The sequence below is a fragment of the Bos grunniens genome, chromosome 8 (assembly GCF_055505025.1).
Source record: "Bos grunniens cultivar Pamir isolate PY7600 chromosome 8, Bosgru_T2T1.0, whole genome shotgun sequence".
Lineage (NCBI taxonomy): Eukaryota > Metazoa > Chordata > Mammalia > Artiodactyla > Bovidae > Bos > Bos grunniens.
This window is the reverse complement of record NC_141172.1, coordinates 44,110,865-44,133,648: the sequence shown is the minus strand read 5'-3', so window position 1 is coordinate 44,133,648 and position 22,784 is coordinate 44,110,865. Positions and strand designations below refer to the sequence as shown.

The following is a 22,784-nucleotide window of genomic DNA, read 5'->3' as shown; positions in this document are numbered from 1 at the left end:
TGGTCTCTAGCACTGGGGGTCCTTCCACTGGCTGTTCCCTGCACCTAACACTCTTCCGTGACCCTCAAAGTCAAGTCCAGCTCAAATGTCATTCCTCAAAGAAGCCCTCTCTAATGCCCTCCTTCCTTCTTGGCACTAATCCTCAACCTATAATCACCTTACTGATTTCTTGCTCACGGCCCCAGGGGAAGGCAGCTCCATGAAGCCCAGCACTGGCTGAATGGATGAAGGAAGCATTGTTATCCAAGGAGCTTGGGTGCTTTTGAGATTAAGCTGGTTTGGTGGCCTGCCCAGGCCTACCCACCTGACTGCTCCAAGTCCCAAACCCATCATAAAGATAAGGCCTGGCCACCTATACATAAACAAATATTACACAGTGAGCCTGGAGGTCCAAGGTAAACATTTTTATTCTCAGTTCTGCCTTAGCTATCTCTAGTTTTGCAAGCATGAATAAATGGAATCAACAAGAATTCTCTCCCAAATTTCTTTCATCAAAATTTGTCACCAAACAAGTTTCCTGTTTTCCCTAAGAGAATGGGATTTGAAAGTGATCTAACACGAGGCTTGACGATCACAGAATATCGGGGTCCATCACCCTGCTTCTGGGCCAGCTCCACTCTCACTTGGCAGCAAGTACATAGCAGCCAGCACATGTGCCCTTCCAGAGAAGGCAAGAGCTCAGTGCAGAAGAGAATCGTGAGGGGCACCGCAGGCACCAAATCCTGAGCCGCTGCTGCCCACAGCCGGGCGGACCAGGCAGAGGAGCTTTGGGCTTCATTCAGTCTCCCACTTGGTGTATCCAAAAGATAAACGGGCCAGAAGAACTCGTCATTCCTCCATCAAGGGCCTGCAGCCAGCAGAAAGGAGAACCCGGGAGCCCAGGAGCAGGAATAAATGTTCTCCGGAGTGCCCCCCTCTTTCTGAGGAGAAGCCGGAAGGGCACCCTAACTCCCAGTCAGGAAACAGACAGGGAACCCGTCCCCTGAAGAGGCTCCCTGCCTTCCAGGGCCCACCTGTCTTCCTGCTCCTCAGGAGCCCCGGCCCTGCAGCCTCACAGGACAGTCTCTCGGATGACGCCGATGAGGCTGTGCGGCCTCTCGGCCTCAGCTCGCCGGGGCCTCCTCTCAGCCAGGGGCCTCCCCGCGGGGACGAAGGTGCTCAGATCTCCGCAGCTCCGCAGGTGCAGCAGGCCGGGCTGTTTCCGCGAGGGCAGCACCAGGGCCCTGGCAGTGCTGGGCTGCATCGGGGCCATGATCTTTAGGAGAATAAACAGGGTGACAAGAGGTTAAACTTAACCTGATGTGGTCCTCAGACCTGCCTCCAATATCCACCAAGGTTATGTTCAGTTTGGGGTAGGGGCCTCAGTGGTAAAGAATCTGCCTGCCAAGCAGGAGATGCAGGTTTGATCTCTGGATTGGGAAGATCCCCTGGAGAAGAAAATGGCAACCAACCCACTCCAGTATTCTTGCCTGGAAGTCCCATAGACAGAGAAGCCTAGTGGGCTATATTAGTCCATGGTGTCCCAAAGAGTTGGACATGATTTTAGTTGCCTTGGGGAAGAGAAAAGGGTGTTTTCCCAAAGTGGAACCCACTTGAAATTCCAAAGAGTCTTTTAACATACTGCTTCTTTTCTGAAGTTCCTAAGAAATTCCCCCAATTTTCTATTATTTCCCCAGTAGGCCTGCCACACTTATTGACTTATCTACTGCATAAGTCTATATCTACTTTATATTTAACATTCTTCTTATCGCCTTTTGTTCCAATTTCCCTGTGATTCTCACTGGGTCTGCACATCACTGGAGAGGAGGGGAGCTTGTCAGAAACATAGAATCCCTGCTCCTCCCACAGCAGTTCTGACAGGGGAGTCTGGAACGGGTGTGGGCATCTGTATCATTAAAAGTGTATCACAAGGTGATGCTGCTAAACCTGCAAATTTTATAACCACTGGTCTGGTTAAGTTTATGTCAACTTAAACCAATGTGTTTCTAATTGATCTGATAACACTTCAATAAAAAACATGATAAATCTCCTAAAAACTAGAACCATTTATTAATAACTCTTAAGAGTGTTTCTACTGCTAGATCTATTTTGCAAGGTAGCACACACATCACTTCTAAATATAACATAAAAAGGCAAAAATGGGCAATCTCTGATCCAGTTGAGACTAATAAGGGGAGAACCGTCAAATTTTTAAAATTACACAGTCATGTCTATATGACATATTGCTGTAAGCACCTTGGAGAAAAATCAAGTGCTTTATTACCATCTAATATCACAAAACAATCATCAGGATGATTTGTCATTTAGTTTGCACCATTTAGAGATTCTAAGGTCATTAAAAGTTTAATTCCCCCAAAATATGGGACATTAAATTTTTCCAATACTCTATTATTATATTTGTCTCTATAGCTGTTTCCTGACTAAGAAGAAAATTCTAACATTCATAGATGTCTACTATTATTACATGGTTGTCTACTATTATTACATGCTAAGTTAGAACAAGTGGTTTGGATATTGGTAAAAATGTAAATGGATATATAAAAACACATTCCAGGGACTTTCTGGTGGTCCAGTGGTTAAGATTTCACGTTCCAATGTGGGGGGTGCAGGTTCATCTCTGGTCAGGGAGCTAAGATCTCACATACCTCCTTGCCAAAAAAAGCAGAATATAAACGACAGAAGCAATACTGTAACAAATTCAGCAAAGACTTTAAAAATGATCCACATCAAAAAAAAAAAAATCTTTAAAAAATAACATGTTTCAGTAATACTAGAGAAGGAGAAAATGTGCAAAGCTGAGCAGAGTCAGAAATAAAAGCTCCCTTCCCCTTGTCCCTGCATCCTTCTCTCCGAGGAGTGGTGTGGCCTTATGACACCTGACTACTGGGGTTCCGTTCTGGAAGCCCCGGCAGGTGGCACAAAGTCTATTACAATAACCTTGTACCTGAACTTTGACCCAGTCTATGCAGAAAGACCTAGCAAACATTCATAGTGATAGCACCTGCTGAGCTATTAGTAAAATCTATCAAAAAAGCTATCAGTGTCTGTTCTTTCTCCTCAAAGCCATCTTCCATCAAGCAAGACTTTGCAGAAGGTCCAGACCAACAGCTCCACAGACGCTCTAGCTCTCACCTCACCAGAACTTGGCAGCTCTGAACACTTGCTTCTGTTTATCAGGCAACTGGGGCTGAACACAAGGAAGGGGGCAGGGAGTGGCATCTGGAGTAGACCAGGAACATGCACACAGAAATCTCTCTTCTACACAGGCAACCAGCTGGAGAACACTTGCTTCTGTTTATCAGGCAACTGGGGCTGAACACAAGGAAGGGGGCAGGGAGTGGCATCTGGAGTAGACCAGGAACATGCACACAGAAATCTCTCTTCTACACAGGCAACCAGCTGGAACTGACCTAGGACCACTGGTTGACCATTTTTCTAGAAAGCAAACAAGAGTCCATGGTTCATGTTCCTCTTCACACAGCTGCTCTCCAACTCCCCACGTTCCCTGACAGACGGCACAGAATTTGACTTCAGTAAAAAGAGGCCAGTGGGTGGGAAAAGGAACAGAGAAGAAAGCAAGATGGGGATTTGTTCACTCTGCCTCAAAAACACACCCAGGGAAACAGTAGCTGGCAATGACCCTGAGAATCAGGCCAACTCAACTCAAGAAGTATCTGGGGGCTTCCCTGGTGGCTCAGTGGTAAAGACTCTGCCTGCCAATGCAGGAGAAACGGGCTCAATCTCAGATCCAGGAGGATCTCACATGCCCTGGAGCAACTAAGCCAGTGCACCACAACTCTTGAGCCTGTGCTCTAGAGCCCAGGAAGCACAACCACAGAAGCCCACGTGCCAACTACTAGGCCCATGAGACCTAGAATGCACACTCCCCAACAACAGAAGCCTCCGCAGTGAGATGCCCGAGCACGACAACTAGAGAACAGCCCCCTCTGATGCAACCAGAGAAAGCCCACACACAGCAAAGACCTAGCACAGCCAAAAAGAAATAAATAAAATTCTATAAAAAAGAAGTATCTGATGGGCATGTAACACCCCCAGGTACAGCCAAGTAACACCTATGAGCCACTATTCATTGAGGTCTCCAATGGCCACCCCAGACACAGAGGACAGAGCAAATGTCCAAAGGCAAACACTGCTTTTGAAAGAGACAAGTGAGGGAAGTTGTGACCATTCTGACTTCTCATCAGGGGCAAATCCCATTCACTCAAAAATGCGGGTGTATAGACCACCCACCCCAACCCTTCACCTTCCAGATGAGAAACTGGACACCCAAGTGGGATATTTACAGGTCCAGTTTTATCTTTTCACCTGCAACGTGTTTGGGGATTGCTATGTGTTTTGATCCCTGCAAAGGAAAAGGTGCTTATTCCTTTAAGTCTATCAGTTTAGGTAATCTCGCCAAACATTTCATGGGAACTGTGACCAGCCCCCATCATCTTGTCAGTATTAAAATTCACGTATTTCCATTATTGTCAAAGGGCTGAAAAAACATGCCAGATCAAAGGAAACTTTCAACTTAGGAAATGGAATGTTGATCATACTCTGCACTCCACAGAGCCCTTGCTCTCATCCTAGGCTGCTCCCTTTCTTTTTTTCCAGGCATGCTTCCATTTTCCAGGAAAATCGTTTTCTCTTCTCTTGGGCCAAGAAGGTTGTGGAAAAGTCACCACTCCAGAAAAGAAAGCAGGTCCGCTTCTTCCTCTCCCTCCCCAGACCTCCTAACCCCTTAATACAGCCCATTTTCCTTGAAATGGTGACCATGGATTTCCTGTACCTTGGGCAGGAAACCAGAGAAGCTGCTTCAGCTACTATGGAAACAAGTTGTCTGACTTATACCTGATACCAATAATAAAACTACCTGTTCTAGAAAACCGGCACTCGTGATAGCTTCCTCCATGTGCTCCTCATCAGACTTCAGAACAGATTTGATGTTTTCTACAAGTTCATGGATGTCCGGGGTCATGGTGCAGGAGGACTGCTCCAGGAACCTCGCCACCAGCAGCTTAGTGTCCATGTAAGACTTGTAATCTATCAAAGACCTTGGTCTGCATCTTGAAGCTCGGGATCTCAACCTTCTCCTTAAGGTCACTGCAGCCAAGTCCAGTCTTCCCTCAGTCTGAGTCGCAGCCTCACAGCTGAGCACAGGGACGGCTGTGGACAGAGACAAATAACATGTTCCTGTTGGCCAAGTCCTGTGAACACATCTGTACCTGAAACAGCACAGATCATGAAACTCCATGTGGAAAGCATGTGACAGGTGCCAGCAGTCATGCATGTCTTGCTTTTCCTCTTGCAGAAGGAAGAGGAAAGAAAGAAAAACCCCACGACTGTGACATGAGATTATTCCCTGAAGTGTAACTTCAACAGGACATGTCCCCCAAATATTTTATTATGCCACATAAAAAGGTAACCATCAGGGTAAACATAGCTGATAGAGAAGAGCATCCAGAATGCATATCATAATGGAACAAAGGTTTCATGGGGTGATGACCAATACATGGGGATGGTTTGCACAGGCAGAAAAAACATGGTTGACCAAAGGAAGAACATTCCACAGGGTAGGATGAAGAAGCCACTGAAAGAGAGGGACCGAGGAGAGATGAGACTTGTGGGATGAATGGAACGCTCTGCTCACACTGACTGTACCTTTGTCCTAAACATCCTGGGGAGCACTGTCCTGACTTACAGTATCAACATCACAGCATGGCTGGCGGTGGTGCGATGGCTGACTGTTACAGAAAGACAAATCTAGTGCAGAAATCCAGATCAGCACACGTCATCCTGGAAGTCCACAGCAGGCCTGGGAAATCCACCACGGGCTCTAATGTCCACAACTGCCTGCTTCGGCAAGGGTACAAGGACTGGCAGGACATTACTGCACCGGCAGGTGGGGGCAACGAAGTCAGGCCTGGTCTCCACGTGTTCATAAGCCAGCCAGCAGCCTTCAGTGTGCGCGACACTGGAGATTTTCAGTCTATGAGGGTCTGATGTGCAGCAATTTAGATACTGAAGGAAGAAAGGAGGCAGGGGCTGGGAGAACAGGTAGAGGCAGGGGCGCATTCCTTTTCCTCTGGAGAAAGGTGTGAGGAGCTCTAAGCAGGGGATGGCACCTTCCTTGGCTGCCATGCGCACAACACAGAGGGCAGGAGTCTTCTGGGACCACTTGCTAGAGACACTCATGTGTGAGCAAGACAGTCAGGCACTGCGCTGTCACTCAAAGGCAACCCGGTCCCGTCCACCGCAGAGACTCCAACAGGTAAACACGTGTCGTCCTCACCCCTGCAGTGCTGCAGAGGGGGAGCAGGTTCTAGAAAGACGTGCAGACTAAGCTGTGCAGACAGCCGAGCTCCTGTGGAAACTGCAGGTGGCCATCTCAAGTCCTCAGCTTGCCAGATGGGCAGAGGACCCCAAGGTGAAGACGGGTCTGGGGAGCTGCCGGGGTCTGCTGAGGGGCAGAGGGTGCTCAGTCCCAGGCAGGCCTCCTCCCCGCTCAGAAGCCACTGGAGAGACAAGAGGAGCATTCTCTCTGGCTCCCACATGGTCAGTTCAGAGCTGTGGCAAATAACACAGGCTGTCAGAGGGACGGAACCCAACTAGGGGTGACATGGGGCCCAGGGCAGAGCAGAGCCAGAGGGTTTCAAAGCAGTATTTGCACAGAGCTTGAAGAGAGCACAGGTCACCGAAAGAAGCCTCTGTTACTGGGATTACAGAAGATTTTCATTTTCTTCCTTTTTTTCCTTATTTTTTAAAATAATTTTCTACAATGAAGAAGTATTTAGAGATGTTCAGGTAGTCATATATTTAGAAAAGAAGATTCAAGATTAATTCAAGTTTTTAAAAATTTCTGATTATTAAAATTAAAAATTTTTCAAATACCATCTATACACAAACTGAAAACAGAAAGGGAGAGAGATGGAGTGTGACTTTCACTCTATCCAAAGTTCTTAGAGCAAGGTCAGATTTAAATAATTCAATCTATTCATACACAATAAAAAGATAATTAGTGTCAAATTATAGAAGAAGGGGGGAAAATAACACCCGTTTGACTTTTTCCTGGAGAGAGAATCTTAGTTCCCACGAGACTTTGAGCATCTAAGGAATCAGACCTACATTTCACTGCCTTCTTCATGTGGCACCAACACGGTATCACATGCAACCCAATGCTTGATACTGACTTGACAAGAAAAATTCCTACCAGCCAGGAAAGATGTGGTAGATATCTATCCCTAAGATGCATGCAGAATTTGCTATTTTGCCAAGACCTCTTAGCCCCCCTCCAAGCTTTGTCTTGAACTATAGAGCCTTGGGCAGCCAGAGCCACTCAGCACCTGTGGGCAAGTACGCACAGTGCCCTGCGGAGAGCCTGGGGGATGGCATCACCTCTCTCTGCAGAATGATGTAGCACAGGATCACTCTTGGATCTTGTCCTCAGGGGTCGGAGGGCTCTCCAGCTCCTCGCCGGACACAGCTGGTTTGTGTTGGGAGTTGGTATGGATGCACTTTCTTCTCCAGGTGTGGCAGGAATATCCCCACCTGATTTTTTTTTTTAAGAGAAGAAACAGATTATTTCACCAGCTAGAGCCTTCAAAATGTTGGGCAGGAAACACCTGTGAGCCCCAACCTGCTAGGATAAGGGTAGTCCAGTTAATGATATTTACTTAGGCGGTGGGCCCAGAACATTTTTATTTGGCAGCACTATGGGAAATGCTGCCTCCCCAAACTACCCTTCCACACCTAAAACAAACAAACAAAAAACTTTAGAACCAAGAGCAGAAAAACAAGCCATACCCAAATGACTAAAAAGGTGCTTAGAATCTTCTGCAGTGAAGCATGCTGGTGTGGCACTGGAAAGGTCCCTGCCATTTCCCCCTTCTGACTATTCAGGTTGAGCTAGATTAGGTAGAAGGGAACACCTGTACAGGTGAGGTGTACAGGTGAGATGGCTGCCCTGGGGCTGCAGGCCAAATGCAGGCAGGGGAAGAGTCTGCGGACCGGGCTGTGAAACTCCTGGGAAGCCAGGTTAAAGAGCTAGTGGCCATTAAACGAATCAGTCAAAGCGCTCTGAAATTGGATGACTGCTGCTCAGGAAAATAAAATCCCATCATTTGTGAGCCCAAATATTACTCTGGGAAATCTTTTTTTAAGAAATGGAAGGATTAAAAACATACTTAGGAAACAGAACCCTGCCTCATAATTCTACTTAAGATGGAAGGTGAACAGAGCAGAAACCTATTCCGAATGTTGCTGCTGAAAAATCACCTCTGTCTAAAATAGCTAAGAGTTAATCCATTATTTATCACCATCTGCAATTTTATCCTGTGAACAATTCTCTGGGCCATTTAAAACCTCTCCAAAGAGAGAAAGCGGTAACAATGTGCCCTTAAGCTACAAGGATAAATGTAAATTGACTCTAGTATTTAATGGAGGATTGGGAACTGGCACTCAGCACATGTGAAGGCAGCATGACCTGGGTCCTGGGTTACAAATGAGTGAATCATTCTGCAATAGACGAAACTCTCTTTGTCCCTTTAAAAGAGCTCATCCTATCTTAACAGGAGAAAAAAAATCTTATATCAGAAAATAAAAGAATGCCAAATTATGTTACCTAGAGAGTGTCATACTGAGTGAAGTAAGTCAGACAGAGAAGGAGAAATAGCATATGCCATCCCTTCTATGTGGAGTCAAAAAAGAAATGATACAAATGAACTTCCTCACAAAACAGAAATAGACTCATTGACTTAGAAAACAAACTTACGTTGTCAGCGGGGAAGGGATAGCTAAGGACTTTGGGAAGGTCATGTACATACTGCTGTATTTAAAATGGTACAGGGAGGGAGGTGGGAGGGGGGTTCAGGATGGGGAACACGTGTATACCTGTGGCAGATTCATGTTGATGTATGGCAAAACCAATACAATATTGTAAAGTAATTAACCTCCAATTAAAATAAATAAATTTATATTAAAAAAATAATAAAATGGATAACCAACAAAGACCTACTGTATAGCACATGGAACTCTGCTCAGTGTTATGTACCAGCCTGTGTGGGAGGGGGACTCGGGGGAGAAAGGATACACATATATGTACGGCTGAGTCCCTTCGCTGTTCGCCTGAAACTATCAAAACATCGTTAATTGGCTGTACCCCAATACAAAATGTTTTGAGTGTTTAAAAAAATAGATAAAAATAAAAAAAAAAGAATGCCAAATTAAACTCTGAAATCCATTTCTGAAAATAGCCTGGTTATTCATAAAAGATTCTAACGATATCTTTATTTCTGTTCATATATTACCTCCTACTTGTAAGCCCTAAGGAGTTGATAACGCTTTTACATTTGGAAGAAAGAATGTAGCTTGAACCATCTGCTCCAAGAATATCTGACCTCCAACAAAATATCATATGGATCATTATTAATATCATTCTTAATCTACTGAATCATGAGTCTGGGCAGCAATAATGTATTTATTACCTTGAATCCCTGGCATGCAGATCGGCTCCAATGGGCTGGTTGCAACTTCTGGTCCTTCTGGCATTTGGAATGAAGATCCCTGCATCACAGGGGAAAAGGGTTATTTGTTGATATCATCTGGAGTAAAGTGAACTTCTTACAAACATCTACAAGACATGGTCCCTCTCCCACCCTGTTCTCTGCAGCTGTTTTTCCTACTTGCCATCAATGTACCAAAGAGAAACTCCGTGGACAGTACCTGCTGCTGGTCTGCCTGGCTCACCACAGCTTCATAGGGAGGTGGGGGGTCCAGAGGACAGAATACTTCCACTCCTTTGATTCGTGCTCCATAGATATGTGGCAGGGGAATAACATCAGGACCAACCATCCTAGGAAGAGCATCTTGGCATCAGAAAGCTTGTTTAGGCTAGTTGATGGTGGTGGCTCTAGATAGTGGCCGTTGACTCTGCAGCATTACCCAATGACAATGGGAAAAACCCCTCGCCCCTCCATGCTACAACCTCCTGGTCCAGGAGCAGGAGAATAATCAACTAAGCTGCTCTCTGATGGGGTGCCCGGAATTCTTAGGCAAGGGACAATATAGAAAATGTAATACCATCATTCCTTTTAAATCCATTAGTCAAAAAGCAAACAGCAATCCATAAGAAGGAGAAAGCAAATTCGTGGTTGCCCAGGGGATTGGGGAAAGGAGAGAAAGTGGGTGACAGCTTAATGGACACAGGGTCTCCTTGTAGGTGATGAAAATGCTTTAGAACTAGATGGAGCTGATGGTTACACCATATTGTGAATGTACTAAATGCCATTGAATCGTGTTCTTCCAAATGGTTAATTTCAGGTTATATGAATTTCATCTCAATTAAAAAAAAAAACTAAGGATTCAGTTCAGTTCAGTCGCTCAGTCGTGTCCGACTCTTTGCAACCCCATGAACTGCAGCACGCCAGGCCTCCCTGTCCATCACCAACTCCCGGAGTTCACCCAGACTCACGTCCATCGAGTCAGTGATGCCATCCAGCCATCTCATCCTCTGTCGTCCCCTTCTCCTCCTGCCCCCAATCCCTCCCAGCATCAGGGTCTTTTCCAATGAGTCAACTCTTCACATGAGGTGGCCAAAGTACTGGAGTTTCAGCTTTAGCATCATCCCTTCCAAAGAAATCCCAGGGCTGATCTCCTTCAGAATGGACTGGTTGGATCTCCTTGCAGTCCAAGGGACTCTCAAGAGTCTTCTCCAACACCACAGTTCAAAAGCATCAATTCTTCGACGCTCAGCTTTCTTCACAGTCCAACTCTCACATCCATACATGACCACAGGAAAAACCATAGCCTTGACTAGACGAACCTCTGTTGGCAAAGTAATGTCTCTGCTTCTGAATATGCTATCTAGGTTGGTCATACCTTTCCTTTCAAGGAGTAAGCATCTTTTAATTTCATGGCTGCAGTCACCATCTGCAGTGATTTTGGAGCCCAAAAAAATAAAGTCTGACACTGTTTCCACTGTTTCCCCATCTATTTCCCATGAAGTGATGGGACCAGATGCCATGATCTTCGTTTTCTGAATGTTGAGCTTTAAGCCAACTTTTTCACTCTCCACTTTCACTTTCATCAAGAGGCTTTTTAGTTCCTCTTCACTTTCTGCCATAAGGGTGGTGTCATCTGCATATCTGAGGTTATTGATATTTCTCCCGGCAAGGATTCATTCAGGGGAACTCAATTATTTAGTTTTTTTCACATTAGGACATGACAAAAGTTTCTTGCCTGTGTTTTCCTAATGTCCGATTAATGGTAGAAACTCACTACTTGTTAAATAAATACTTGAAACAATGAACACACACACAAAAAAGCAAATAATGTCATAGCTCAGAGAAAAAGTAGCATGCCACTGAAGGAATCACGGTCTCTTCCTAAAGGTGGGCATTCAACAAACACTGATGGAGTGCTTGCTACATGCTAGGTGATATGCCTTTTGTCCTTTGAGATCAAAAAATAAAAACCAAAAATGCACAAGATTTTCTGCCAGCATTCATAGAAAATTACACAAACACACACACACATACAAATTGTCTAGATAACAAAGAACCTAAATTTGAAAATAACAGTTAAAAATACATGAAAGTTTATACATAGTGATAAAACGTCCAGTTATAAAACATGTAAATAAGTCCTGGGGATGTAATTCAAGGCGTGGTGATCAGGGTCAATAATACTGCATGGTATACTTGATAGTTGCTATAAGAGTAGGTCTTAAAAGTTTTCATTACAAGAAACAAAAACTTGTAATTATATGCAGTGATGAATGTTAACTAGACCTACTGTGGTTATCATTTCACAATATATAAAGTATTGAATCACTACTTACAGGTCCACCTAAAACTAACATTATGTTATATGCCACTTACATCACAATTTAAAAAATACAAAAAAGAGAAGACCAAAAAAACCTGTACTCAGGCCATGAAGTGTTGGAGAATGAAAAAAAGAGACAATACCAAAAGCTTAACGTATGCTCTTGAAATGCAATAATGGACATAAACTAAAGGAGACTGATGAAAAGACAAATTCTAGAGCCAGTTGGCTGCAGGGGACTGTTTTGTTTTTATAAAGGTGCTCTCTGCATTTATGATTGTTTTATTTGTGCCTATTTACAAAAATGCAATTGGTAGAAGAAAAAAAAAATTGAAAAAGATCTGATATTCTGTCTTCCTAACAATAAAACTTCAGGAAGTTTGGGATTTAGAAGGATGACACTTCTGTAGGCTGAATAAAAAAGTGAGAAAGTGCTCCCCTTTTTTCCTGCACCTTTGGGTCAGAAGCAAGACCCTCAGCCCTGTTTTACCTGAGAAGGAAGGAGACGGTCATAGGCTGACACCCCAGGCAGGGATGCATGGGCTCACTGCCTAACACGGGGCGTATCCCAGGAGCAGAACCTGCAGGAATGGCCGCTCCCTGGCCTGGCTGGGAGGGGTCCTGGTAAAGTTGCCAAGAAAGGGATATTCTTCTTCCTTAGAGCAGGACTTGCCCATGGGTTTCACACCAACTCTCTGTTCCAGCCGAAGCCACTTAAGAACTGTAAGCACCAAGTGACTCCAGGAATCCAGACTCTTCCTGGGCCTGACTGGAGACTTTCCTGACCAATGAACAAGGCGGCATGCCTTACTCACTGAGACCTCTGCACTCCTGTACTCCAGAGGTCCAATCTTCAATCCTTAATTAGCATAACCCCATGAGCATCTTTCTAGCATTTACAAACCCCGGTCAGTCCCCGCCTCAGCCAAGTGTCCACGTGTTTCTTCACTGTGGTATCCTCGCCTGGAAAGTTCATCTCCCAGGTTGGTCTGTTAGCTCTGATGCTGTTTATTTCCTATTTCAGTTCAGTGGCTGCCTGTGTGATCCTACAGAAGAGAGGGCTTGCTTAGGGCCAAGAAGTGGGAGGAACAGGCTCCACTTTAGACCTGACCTACTACAGAATCTCTTCAAGAAGGAAAACTGGGGAGGAAGAGGGGACCACAAAATGAATGGCTTCTATGGTGGTTATTGTATGACCAGAAAAGCCTCATGTAGATAGAAGATGCTGCTAGAGTTGATGCAGAAGGTAAGTTTCCTTCCTGTTAAGCAACTTTTGATTTGTACACTTCTGGGTAAATAAAGATCCACAGAAGGAAATGGGTCTGCTCTCTCCTGCACCTTTTGTTCCTGAGCCCTGTGATGCTCAGCCCAGCTATAGAGAAGAATCACCTAGGAGCATTCCTACACTGGGTATGGCCCAGGCCTTACCTCTAGAAAGTCTGCCCTAGTTGCCTATGACAGGGCTGGGTATCTGTAGGCTGTCAGTGTTCCCAGGAGTTCCAAGGCCCAGCCAGGATTGAGACTGCTGCTAAAGGAAATGGATTACGGTGGCTGAAATCTATAGTGGCTGAAATCAAAACCCTGTTATATGTGGGAAAGGTGATCAAACTTTTATTGAGAATGAGTGTCTTTAGACAACTGCTACCTGATAAGGCGGGGTAAGATTAGGGGCTGGGGCTTCCTAAGTGGCGCTAGTGGTAAAGACCCCACATGCCAATGCAGGAGACAAAAGAGACACAGGTTTGAGCCCTGAATCGGGAAGATTCCATGGAGAAGGGAAAGGCAACCCACTCCAGTATTCTTGCCTGGAGAATTCCCATGGACAGAGGAGACTGGAGGGCTACAGTCCACAGGGTTGCAAAGAGTTGGACACAACTGAAGCAACTAAATAACAACAACAAAGATTAGGGGCTAAATGTTTCTTAAGAGTAAGATACATGCCACGAACATTTTAAACCATGCAACTAACAATGGCAGAACATGGTCTCAGCTTTTGTTTTTAGAAAGATTTTTTTTTTAGCCCATTATCTCATAACAAGCTCAGGAGCCATGTGACAAGGCAAGTGAATGAAGAAACTGAGCTCCGAAATGGTTAAGAGACCCACCCAGGGGTGAACTTTTTAAGAGACTCCAAAATCCAGGTTGATGCAAATTCATCCCAAAGTCTCCAGGAAATCTTTGCTGGTTCATGCCCATGAGATCTGAAGATGAACAGGAAACCCAAAAGGATCATGTAAAATACGTTCTGCTTTGATACTACAAATAGGACCTGAGAACTTATCTGAGGCTGATGAAGCAACTACTATGACCCAGACCAAAGAATGATCCTCCTCTATGTTCTGGGAAAGCTTAGCCCTTCCACAGGGCATGTTTTGGAAGGGTGTGGGAGTAGGGAGTGAGGCAGGGGCACTCAGCCCAACAACAGCTGAGCACAGAGTCCAGCCCAGGGCAGCCCAGCTCCACTGGAGCTTGAGTTTTGAAGCTCATTTGTAAAGGAAATGGGTGGGCTGAAATGCCCAAGCCAACGTGATTCCCATGCCCTCATTTTCAATTTTCTCTAGCAGGAAACATCCTCACAGTACAGCTAGATCCATACTCATGAAATAGGTTAGAGACTCCTTTTTGACTCCTGGCTCAAGCCAATTTCTGAGACTGAGGGACTCCCTGAAGAGATGGGGACACACAGCCCTCTTCTGTACTGACAAATTGATTCACAAAGTAGAAAACCATCTTTGGATAGAAGTCTTAACTGCAATCAGGCTTCTGTTTATGACAGTAACCTAAGAAGTCCTTTCTCAAGGAGATACCAATGCATAAAATAGTTGTATTTACAGAAGTTAAATAAACCTCTTCTGAGAGGTCATAAAACCTTACAGGAAATGGGGAGCCTCTACTGCATGAAAACTCTTAGCATAACTGTTTGTAGAAACATTAATGCAAACACTCTTTCTTGTCTGCTTGTAAGAAACTGAAGTCGCTCAGTTGTGTTTGATTCTTTGGGACCCCATGGACTGTAGCCCACCAGGCTCCTCTGGCCATGGGATTTTTCCAAGCAAGAGTACTGGAGTGGGCTGCCATTTCCTTCTCCAGGTGATCTTCCCAGACCCAGGGATCGAACCTGGGTCTCCCACATTGCAGGCAGACGCTTTACTGTCTGAGCCACCAGGGAAGCCCTGCTTATAAGAAAGAAAATTTATCAATTGGGTTTATACAGCTAGTGCCTATGAAGTTGATTTATACTGAGAATCTAGCAAAGTCGGTCAAACTTAAAAATATCTCTGAGAGAATATGTATGTAAAAGTGAATACATTTAGCCATTTTAAAAAGAAAAATGGGCAAGGGGCATGGGATTAGGAGATACAAAGTACTATGTATAAAATTGATAAGCAATAGGATATATTGTGTAGTCCAGGGAAATAATAGCCATTGTTTTGTAATAACTGTAAATGGAGTATAAGCTATAAAAATACTGAATCCTGGGATGACCCTGAGAGATGGGACAGGGAAGGAGGTGGGAGGGAGGGTCAGGATGGGGAACACATCTACAGCCATGGCTGATTCATGTGAATGTATTGCAAAACCACCACAATATTGTAAAGTAATTAGCCTCCAATTAACATAAAAAGAAAAAATACTGGATCACTATGTTGAACATCTGAAAACGGGCTTCCCTGGTGGCTCGGTGGTAAAGAATCTGCCTGCCAATGCAGGAGACAAAAGACTTGGGTTCGATCCCTGGGTTGGGAAGATCCCCTGGAGGAGGAAATGGCAACCCTCTCTGGTATTCTTGCTTGGGAAATCCCATTGACGAAGGAGCCTGGCAGGCTAGTCTAGAGGGTCATAAATTTAGTGATTTATGAACATGATTTAGTGACTAAACAACAACACCACCTGAAACTAATATAATATTGTAAGCCAACTTCAATTATTAAAAAGTACATAAAAGGTTAAAAAAAAAAGTGGGCTGCACTCAGATATTAGGGGAATTTCTGAAAATGAGGGTGTTTGCCCATTGGAATTATGAGCTAGGGCTCCAGGTACATACTTTAGATCTCAAGGGTATTCTGCCGTACCCCCTCCCCCACGTTCCTCTCAGGAAGTTCTGGTTGGTAAAGCCCTTGATGAGAAGCCTGTCCATCTTCTTCCAACTCAGATTTGGCCAGGGGGTGGCTCAGGACTCAGACGGGCAAGTCCAGAGATGCATCCAGATCCTTAAAGACCCACACTGATAAGCATGCCATGGAGGTGCAGAGAAGAGAAAGGAAAGAGAGGAGAAGGGAAGGCTGGAGCGGGAGATCCCACGGGTCAGCACAACTTCTAAACCCACATGAGTCACTTTCCCTTTCTGCCACTGCAGGAAATTAAATCCGTCTGTCGCCTCCACTTAGGTCAACCGAGCGCTCACCCATAACCTCAGAGAGCCAAGGAATTCTCCACGAAGAGGGCATTTCTCTCCCCATCCCGTGAAATAACAGGCACGTCACTGTCCTTCAGTGTGCCCTCTGTAGACAGCCTGACACTGGACTAAGGTTTTAGCAGATGTGTCCTACAGTACATAAAGAATAGGTATTTTGTTGCTATGTCCCTCTGGCCTCCATAATTCTTGGCTTGTTTCCAAAAAGACTACAGAAGTCATCCTGGCCCCTGAAGTTTCGAAATCCCAGTCCACCGGGCCCTGTACAACAGGGAGGCTGAGCTGTCCCCTGGGACCATCTGGCAGCCAGCAGATGCCCCCTCCAGCTTTGCAGTCATCTCTGCTTCCACTGAGGAGGGTGAGCAGGGGAGGGTCTGCAGCAGGGTTTATTATTTTTTATTTTTTTTTTTTTAGTATTTATTTCTTTTTTTTTTTAAATTTTATGCAGCAGGGTTTAGATTTGATTCTGAGGGGAAATCAGGAAGGTAAATAAATCATGGGAAAGAATGTGAACAGCATCTGAGTGGGAGCTGCCACTAGTGACCTCTGAAAATCACACGTGGCTGTCCTGAGCACTAGCAAATGGATTTCCAAAAACCCCAAGCCTGACACCAAATTCGTCTGACAACTCTCCACATGTACCTCAGGGTTAAAAGTAGAAATTCCTGGCCCTCTCACTAGCAATGGAAAGACACTAGTCTTTCTTATAGAATTCTACGCTTTTCTTTTACAAGTTTAAATATAGGTCTGCTTTATCCTTTACATTCAGACTAAGAGCATCACTTTATACAGGAGGCCAACACTAATGAGCTGACTCTTCCTTCAATCTCGCCACAGCCCACCCATCATTCCAGGTTAGGTAGCCTCCCCTCCTGCACTCAAAACCTCCTTCTAAGGACTATTATGATCCTTCCAACACTCAGTTTTAATGACCTAGACTGTGAGCTCCTTGTTAGGGGGAGGAAGTCAGTGTAACTCATTTTGAATATCAACAACCCAGTACAGTGACTAGTAAGCAGTAGAGGATGGATCAAATGTTTGTTGAATGAATAAACGAAGTCTTTTGATTTTTTAGAAAGGTACAATTCTACCAGTGGCTAACAATCAAATGAATGCACGTGGCATTTTGTTCTACAGATGATGATCTTAGAGATTTAAGAAACAGACAATAAAATTTTGAGCTAGAATTTGAAAAGGAGCATAAACATGGTGTCTTTTTTTTTTTCCCCTAGACCAAGGAGATGTGATTAATAATTAATCTTTTTTTAATGGCTGGGAAGAATTTCATGATTTCAAGACCTGCTGATGGTGTTACAATGAATATCGATCTGGCCCAAATGAGCGTGTTTCCAGGATAACAGCAGTTCTCAATCATGTCAAATTACAGTAGTTATCTCACCGGGTGTCAGTTTTCCTGGGAAGGTAATTGAAATTGAAAAACTATATCCTTAGGTCAAGGCTTGACTTTTCTTTGGTTTCATGTAATTTGTCAGACCAAAAAGGAGAGAAGGAAAACAAAAACCAGAAGATCCTGGAAAATAACACAATGTCTAGATTCTGGAGAGAAGTCAGAGCTCATGGCGTGAGTTCTGACCCTCGAGCCTCAAAACTGGGAGGATGGGTAGGGGTACTAAGGGAGGGTACCTGCGGTTCATCCGGGGTGTGCACGAGTAAAACGTGGCAAAATAGGAAGGGGGAGGCACTGGCGGCACGAAGTCATCAGGGTCTGGGACACGTCTGTGTTCCTCCACTTCTTCCGCAGGAATCTGGGATTCATCCTAATCAAACAACATCTGTTAGTCAACAGCCTTCGCTACAAAGGCTCAGGGAGAAAGGCCACAGATGACACAAAAAGATCTGAGGGTGGGCTCAGCGGCATCACCGATAGGCTGCCACCTTGTATGGACTTACGATGCAGGATCTTCTGGCTGCAAAGATCTGGAGGTAGCGAAGGGCGGCTGCCACCAAGCAGACGGTGGTGGTCAGGGCATTCAAGGCACACAGGGTGAAAAGGACTTTCTGGAACCAGGAAACAATGATGCATCTGAGTATCTCAAAACTGATGACCAGAATGCAACTTTAAAACTTTCAAAGATTAATAACAACATTATCCTAGGAGGCTGATACTAATGTGAAAATGCATGTTAAAGGACTTACACAGTGTTTGGCTCATGCTAGGTGCCCAACAAACGCTGGCTGTTAATACGACTGTCACATAACAGTGTGTACTTCTTAATTTTAAACCCCTATCTTAGAAGCTTCTTGTCCCGGGTAGACATGATATTACCATATTTCTTTTTGCATCAGAATCCTGTCTGGAAACGTCTCTTCCCGGAAGGTACTGAATTTTCCTTCTAAAGTTGGTGTCTCCAGTGACAGAGTCCCAACCTCCATGCTCCCGCAGCCTCCCACCAGGACAACATGCTCCTTCGTTGGTGGCCACAGATTCTATTTCAGGCGCCAGTGGCAGAGCTGCCCCAGGGAACCAACTAGGATAACACAGGGAGCAGGCCAGCCCGAGGGTAAACAGGGCTTGTCTCCTCTAAACACACGCCTCAAAATAGCAGCAAAGCCAATTCTGTTGCTACAGTCCTGGCTTCTTAGTGGGGCTTTCCCCAAGCAAAGTCCTGGCTCAGAAAGTTTGGGGGTGACTCAGTTACCAAAAATCCAGAAGCCAAAGAAAGAAGGCCATTTTTACGGCCTCCATAAACTCCGAGAGCTGGCAGCTTCTCTCTCTTTGCTTAGAGATTCCTCTTCTCCATGAAAAATAAACCCAAAACTAAGATTTAAAGAAAGCCATCAGGGAGGGACCATCCAAAAACTAGTATCTCAGGGTTTACCAACTGATCTTGTCACTCACTGGACTAACAGACCTTAAGTCAGGACATTATTTTTATCCATTTCTCCAGTATTTTTTTCAGCTGGTTTCATTTGTTTTTCATATCTTTGGCTTAGTATAGTTGCAGCCTATTAAACAAGAGGTGGTGTCTTGAATTTCTCCTTCATTTTTTGGCCAATACATCTCCTTAGCCTAAGCATCTTACAACAGCAACACTCAGTAGCCCACAAGATTCATTTAGGTCAACAAAGGAGCATCAGAACAGTGACAAATGGGCATGCACTTCAGAGGTTCTGCTAAAACTATGTCATGTATGTGTAGCCACATCGTGGGATGTATGTGTATGTGTAAATTTATACACATACACATAGACATGTGTATGTATTTAGGCTCCTTTACCTTTTTTACTAACTTATAATTCTGAACACAAATAAGCCATCTATTCATAACTTAAGAGGCAACAATAAACAACCTGTGGTCCCTTTTGCTCTCAATTCTGTCTCTGGGTCACTGAAAAGGAGTCATTCATATCTGCTTTTAGCAGCATTATTTGAAGGAGGTAACAGAATAGGGATATTTCAGGAAGCTTTGCCTTCCTCGGGGTCTCCGTGGTGTGTTTACTGGCTAGGAGTGGAATCCATTCCAGATACCTTGAGGAGAAGGTGAACAGCACTACAAGGCTGAACCGGGAAGAGTTTCAAGGCATTTTCTTTGTCTGTGCATTTGGCTGGTTGAAATTCTTCACAACAGAAGCAAATCTTGCCTTCACCTAAGTCCACCTTAAGGGGAAAAGGCAGAAGAGTAATTTAAGTATTAAGTAAAAATACACGGGCCACACCAGGGAGCAGCAATATCACAGAATGAGTTATGGCTGGGTTCAGGGTCAAGCAATATCTATAGCAGTCAGGATAGGTTAGGCATGTTGTGGTTAAGAACCAGCCCCCAAATTTCAGTGGCTTCATCAACCAAGGTTATTTCTTGACTGTGCTATATGTCCATTGCAGGTCAGCAGAGGGCTCTGCGCTTCATATTGCTGTGGGGTCCAAGGATGATGGAGCGTCCACTATCTGAGGACTGAGGATCGCTATGCTAGAGACATGAAGAGCACCTGATGAATTGTACACTGGCATTTATTGAAGCAGGGTTACAAGGCAAAAGGCAAGATTCTCAGTGAAATTTGAATTCAGGTAAACAGATCATTCCTTAGAGTCAGTACGTCCCAAATATTGCACAAGTTAAGTTTACAGTAAAAAAAAAAAAAAAAACAACTATTAGCTGTTTATTTGAAATTCAAATTTAGTTGGGTGCCTTTAGATTTGCTACTTCTGGTCAGCCCACCTTAAATCTTCTTCTTAGGAAATGACACTCATTGCATGAACTCAGTTTCATTTCCAAAACAAATCACATGGTCCCACTTATCCAAGAGGGCAAGGAAGTTCAGTCTACTGTGTGCCTGGGATGAGCTCAGGGTCTGTGTGGTGAACAGTAGCCCTAAACCACGTAGGCTTAAATAGATCTCTTAGTTCACATCTTTAATATGTTCACAGATTCTTGCACAAGTTGTGTGATATCTGAAGTGATAACATCACTGATGAGTAATCTCATATATTTTTAGTGAGATGCTTTGCAAACTTTTGGTCACTTTTCCAAGTTTTTATTGAGTCAGGTTGGGAACATACATATCAGCTGAACTGGGCTAATAAGACCCATAATTTGGGAACAGAGTTTCATTTTTACCTACTCTGCAGCTTGAGCTGTTAAAGTTGGCTATATCATTTTGGCTAAAAAGAAAGGCCACACCTCTTTCATACTTGTTAAAATACAGAGGCAGTTTTGACTTCACTAGCTGCAAAATTTTTCAGGCATCTTTAAGAATGACTGAATGTCTACAATGTTTTAACTCAGTTCACTTGCTCAGTCATGTCCAGCTTTTTGCGACCCCATGGACTGCAGCACACCAGGCTTTCCTGTCTATCACCAACTCCTGGAGCTTGTTCAAACTCATTTCCATTGAGTCGGTGATGCCATCCAACCATCTCATCCTCTGTCATCCCCTTCTCCTTCCACCATCAATCTTTCCCAGCATCAGGGTCTTTTCCAATGAGTCCATTCTTGGCATCAGGTGGTCAAAGTACTGGAGCTTCAGCTTCAGCATCAGTCCTTCCAATGAATATTCAGGACTGATTTCCTTTAGGATGGACGGGTTGGATCTCCTTGTAGTTCAAAGGACTCTCAAGAGTCTTCTCCAACACCACAGTTCAAAAGCATCAATTCTTTGGCACTCAGCTTTCTTTATAGTAAAATCATCACATCCATACATGCCTACTGGAAAAATCATAGCTTTGACTAGACAGACCTTTGTTGGCAAAGTAATGTCTCTGCTTTTTAGTTACTTAACAGAAAAAAAAAGTCTTTTTTCTAATTAAGATTCTTACTGTCTAATCCTAGTGGCAAATTTCATGGTATTTTCCAAATTAGGAGGAAATTCGTGCTGTGTGCTAAGTCACATCAGCTGTGTTTGACTCTTTGCAACGCCATGGACTATAGCCTGCCAGGCTCCACTGCCCTTGGGATTCTTCAGGCAAGTATACTGGAGTGGGTTGCCATGCCCTCCTCCAGGATATATTCCCCACCCAGGGACAGAACCAGTTTCTCTTACATCTCCTGCACTGGCAGGCAGGCTCTTCACCACTAGTACCACTTGGGAAGCCCAAGGAGGAAACTTATTTCCTTCTAATGCAAGTTGACTAGGAAGCCAAGGGGAGAACTTTGTACCGCTGGATTACACATTTTTTGGTTTGGGTTTGTTCTTCTTTTGAGCTGAAATCTATGTACACACACAGAATTTACATACACAAATCATAAGCGCACCATTCAAGGAACTCTGAGTCATGCATATACCTTCGTAACCCAAATACTTAATAACATACAGAAGATCCTATCATCACAGAAAATCCTTCATGTCCCTTCCCCACTGATCCATGCCCACACCCTCCTAAAGGCAATCACTGCTTGGATATTTTTTATATATAGATTAGTTTTGTCTTGGGAACTTGCCTGGTGGTCCAGTGGTTAAGACTGCACACTTTCACGACAGGCGGTGTGGGTTCAATCCCCGGTCGGGGAACCAAATCCCCACATGCCGCAAGGTGCAGCAAAGAGAGAGAGAGAGTAGCTTTGCCTCTTCTAGAACTCCATGGGTCCTAGAACACTTTTTATTCCTTGTCCTTAAATCATATTGAAAGGGACGCCTTACTGTATTAAACACTGATGCTGATTTTGATATGACTTTTGCCTCTGATAAAAAAAATTACAACTAGAGTCACCTCCATGGACTCCAAAATGTATCAGTTCGCAGACACTTGGTCTCTGTCTTTTCCTGGTTTATCCACAGAGATCATTACCTCAGCAATGTCCCCACACCTAGATCCACAACTCCACACACAAAGGCACAAAGCTGTTTGTATTTGAATTCTTCTTTCATTGTCTCACATTTTTGAAGGTATATCCTGCTGTTAATATCTGTAAGAGTCTTCCTTCTAAAGGAAAATTACTGTGGCCATTCACACAGGATTTCCCTAGGCAGGTGGGAACTATTCTTTCCCCTCAGGGAAGGCTGACTTTCCCTTGGCCCTCTTCCACAGTTAATAATATCCTTACACCAGGCTAAATTCAGAAGGTAATGGGCTTCCTCCTTGAAAGTCT

The 22,784-nt window shown here is 44.3% G+C and overlaps 1 protein-coding gene across 4 annotated transcripts in view; it reads right to left on the bottom strand.

Annotated features, from left to right (window-relative positions):
• Positions 1-389: 389 nt before the first annotated feature.
• The window catches only part of ENTREP1 (endosomal transmembrane epsin interactor 1), a 111,019-nt gene continuing 88,624 nt past the window's right edge, over positions 390-22,784 (bottom strand). For all 4 annotated transcript variants that reach the window (XM_086415451.1, XM_086415452.1, XM_086415449.1 and 1 more), the window contains 8 exons: positions 19,730-19,858; positions 18,152-18,259; positions 17,885-18,018; positions 9,724-9,853; positions 9,486-9,564; positions 7,399-7,551; positions 4,877-5,169; positions 390-1,255 (listed from right to left, as the gene is read on the bottom strand). In XM_086415451.1, the coding sequence (XP_086271577.1) occupies positions 1,052-1,255; positions 4,877-5,169; positions 7,399-7,551; positions 9,486-9,564; positions 9,724-9,853; positions 17,885-18,018; positions 18,152-18,259; positions 19,730-19,858 (1,230 nt within the window). In that variant the 3' untranslated portion in view covers positions 390-1,051. The remainder of the gene's footprint in view (positions 1,256-4,876; positions 5,170-7,398; positions 7,552-9,485; positions 9,565-9,723; positions 9,854-17,884; positions 18,019-18,151; positions 18,260-19,729; positions 19,859-22,784) is intronic.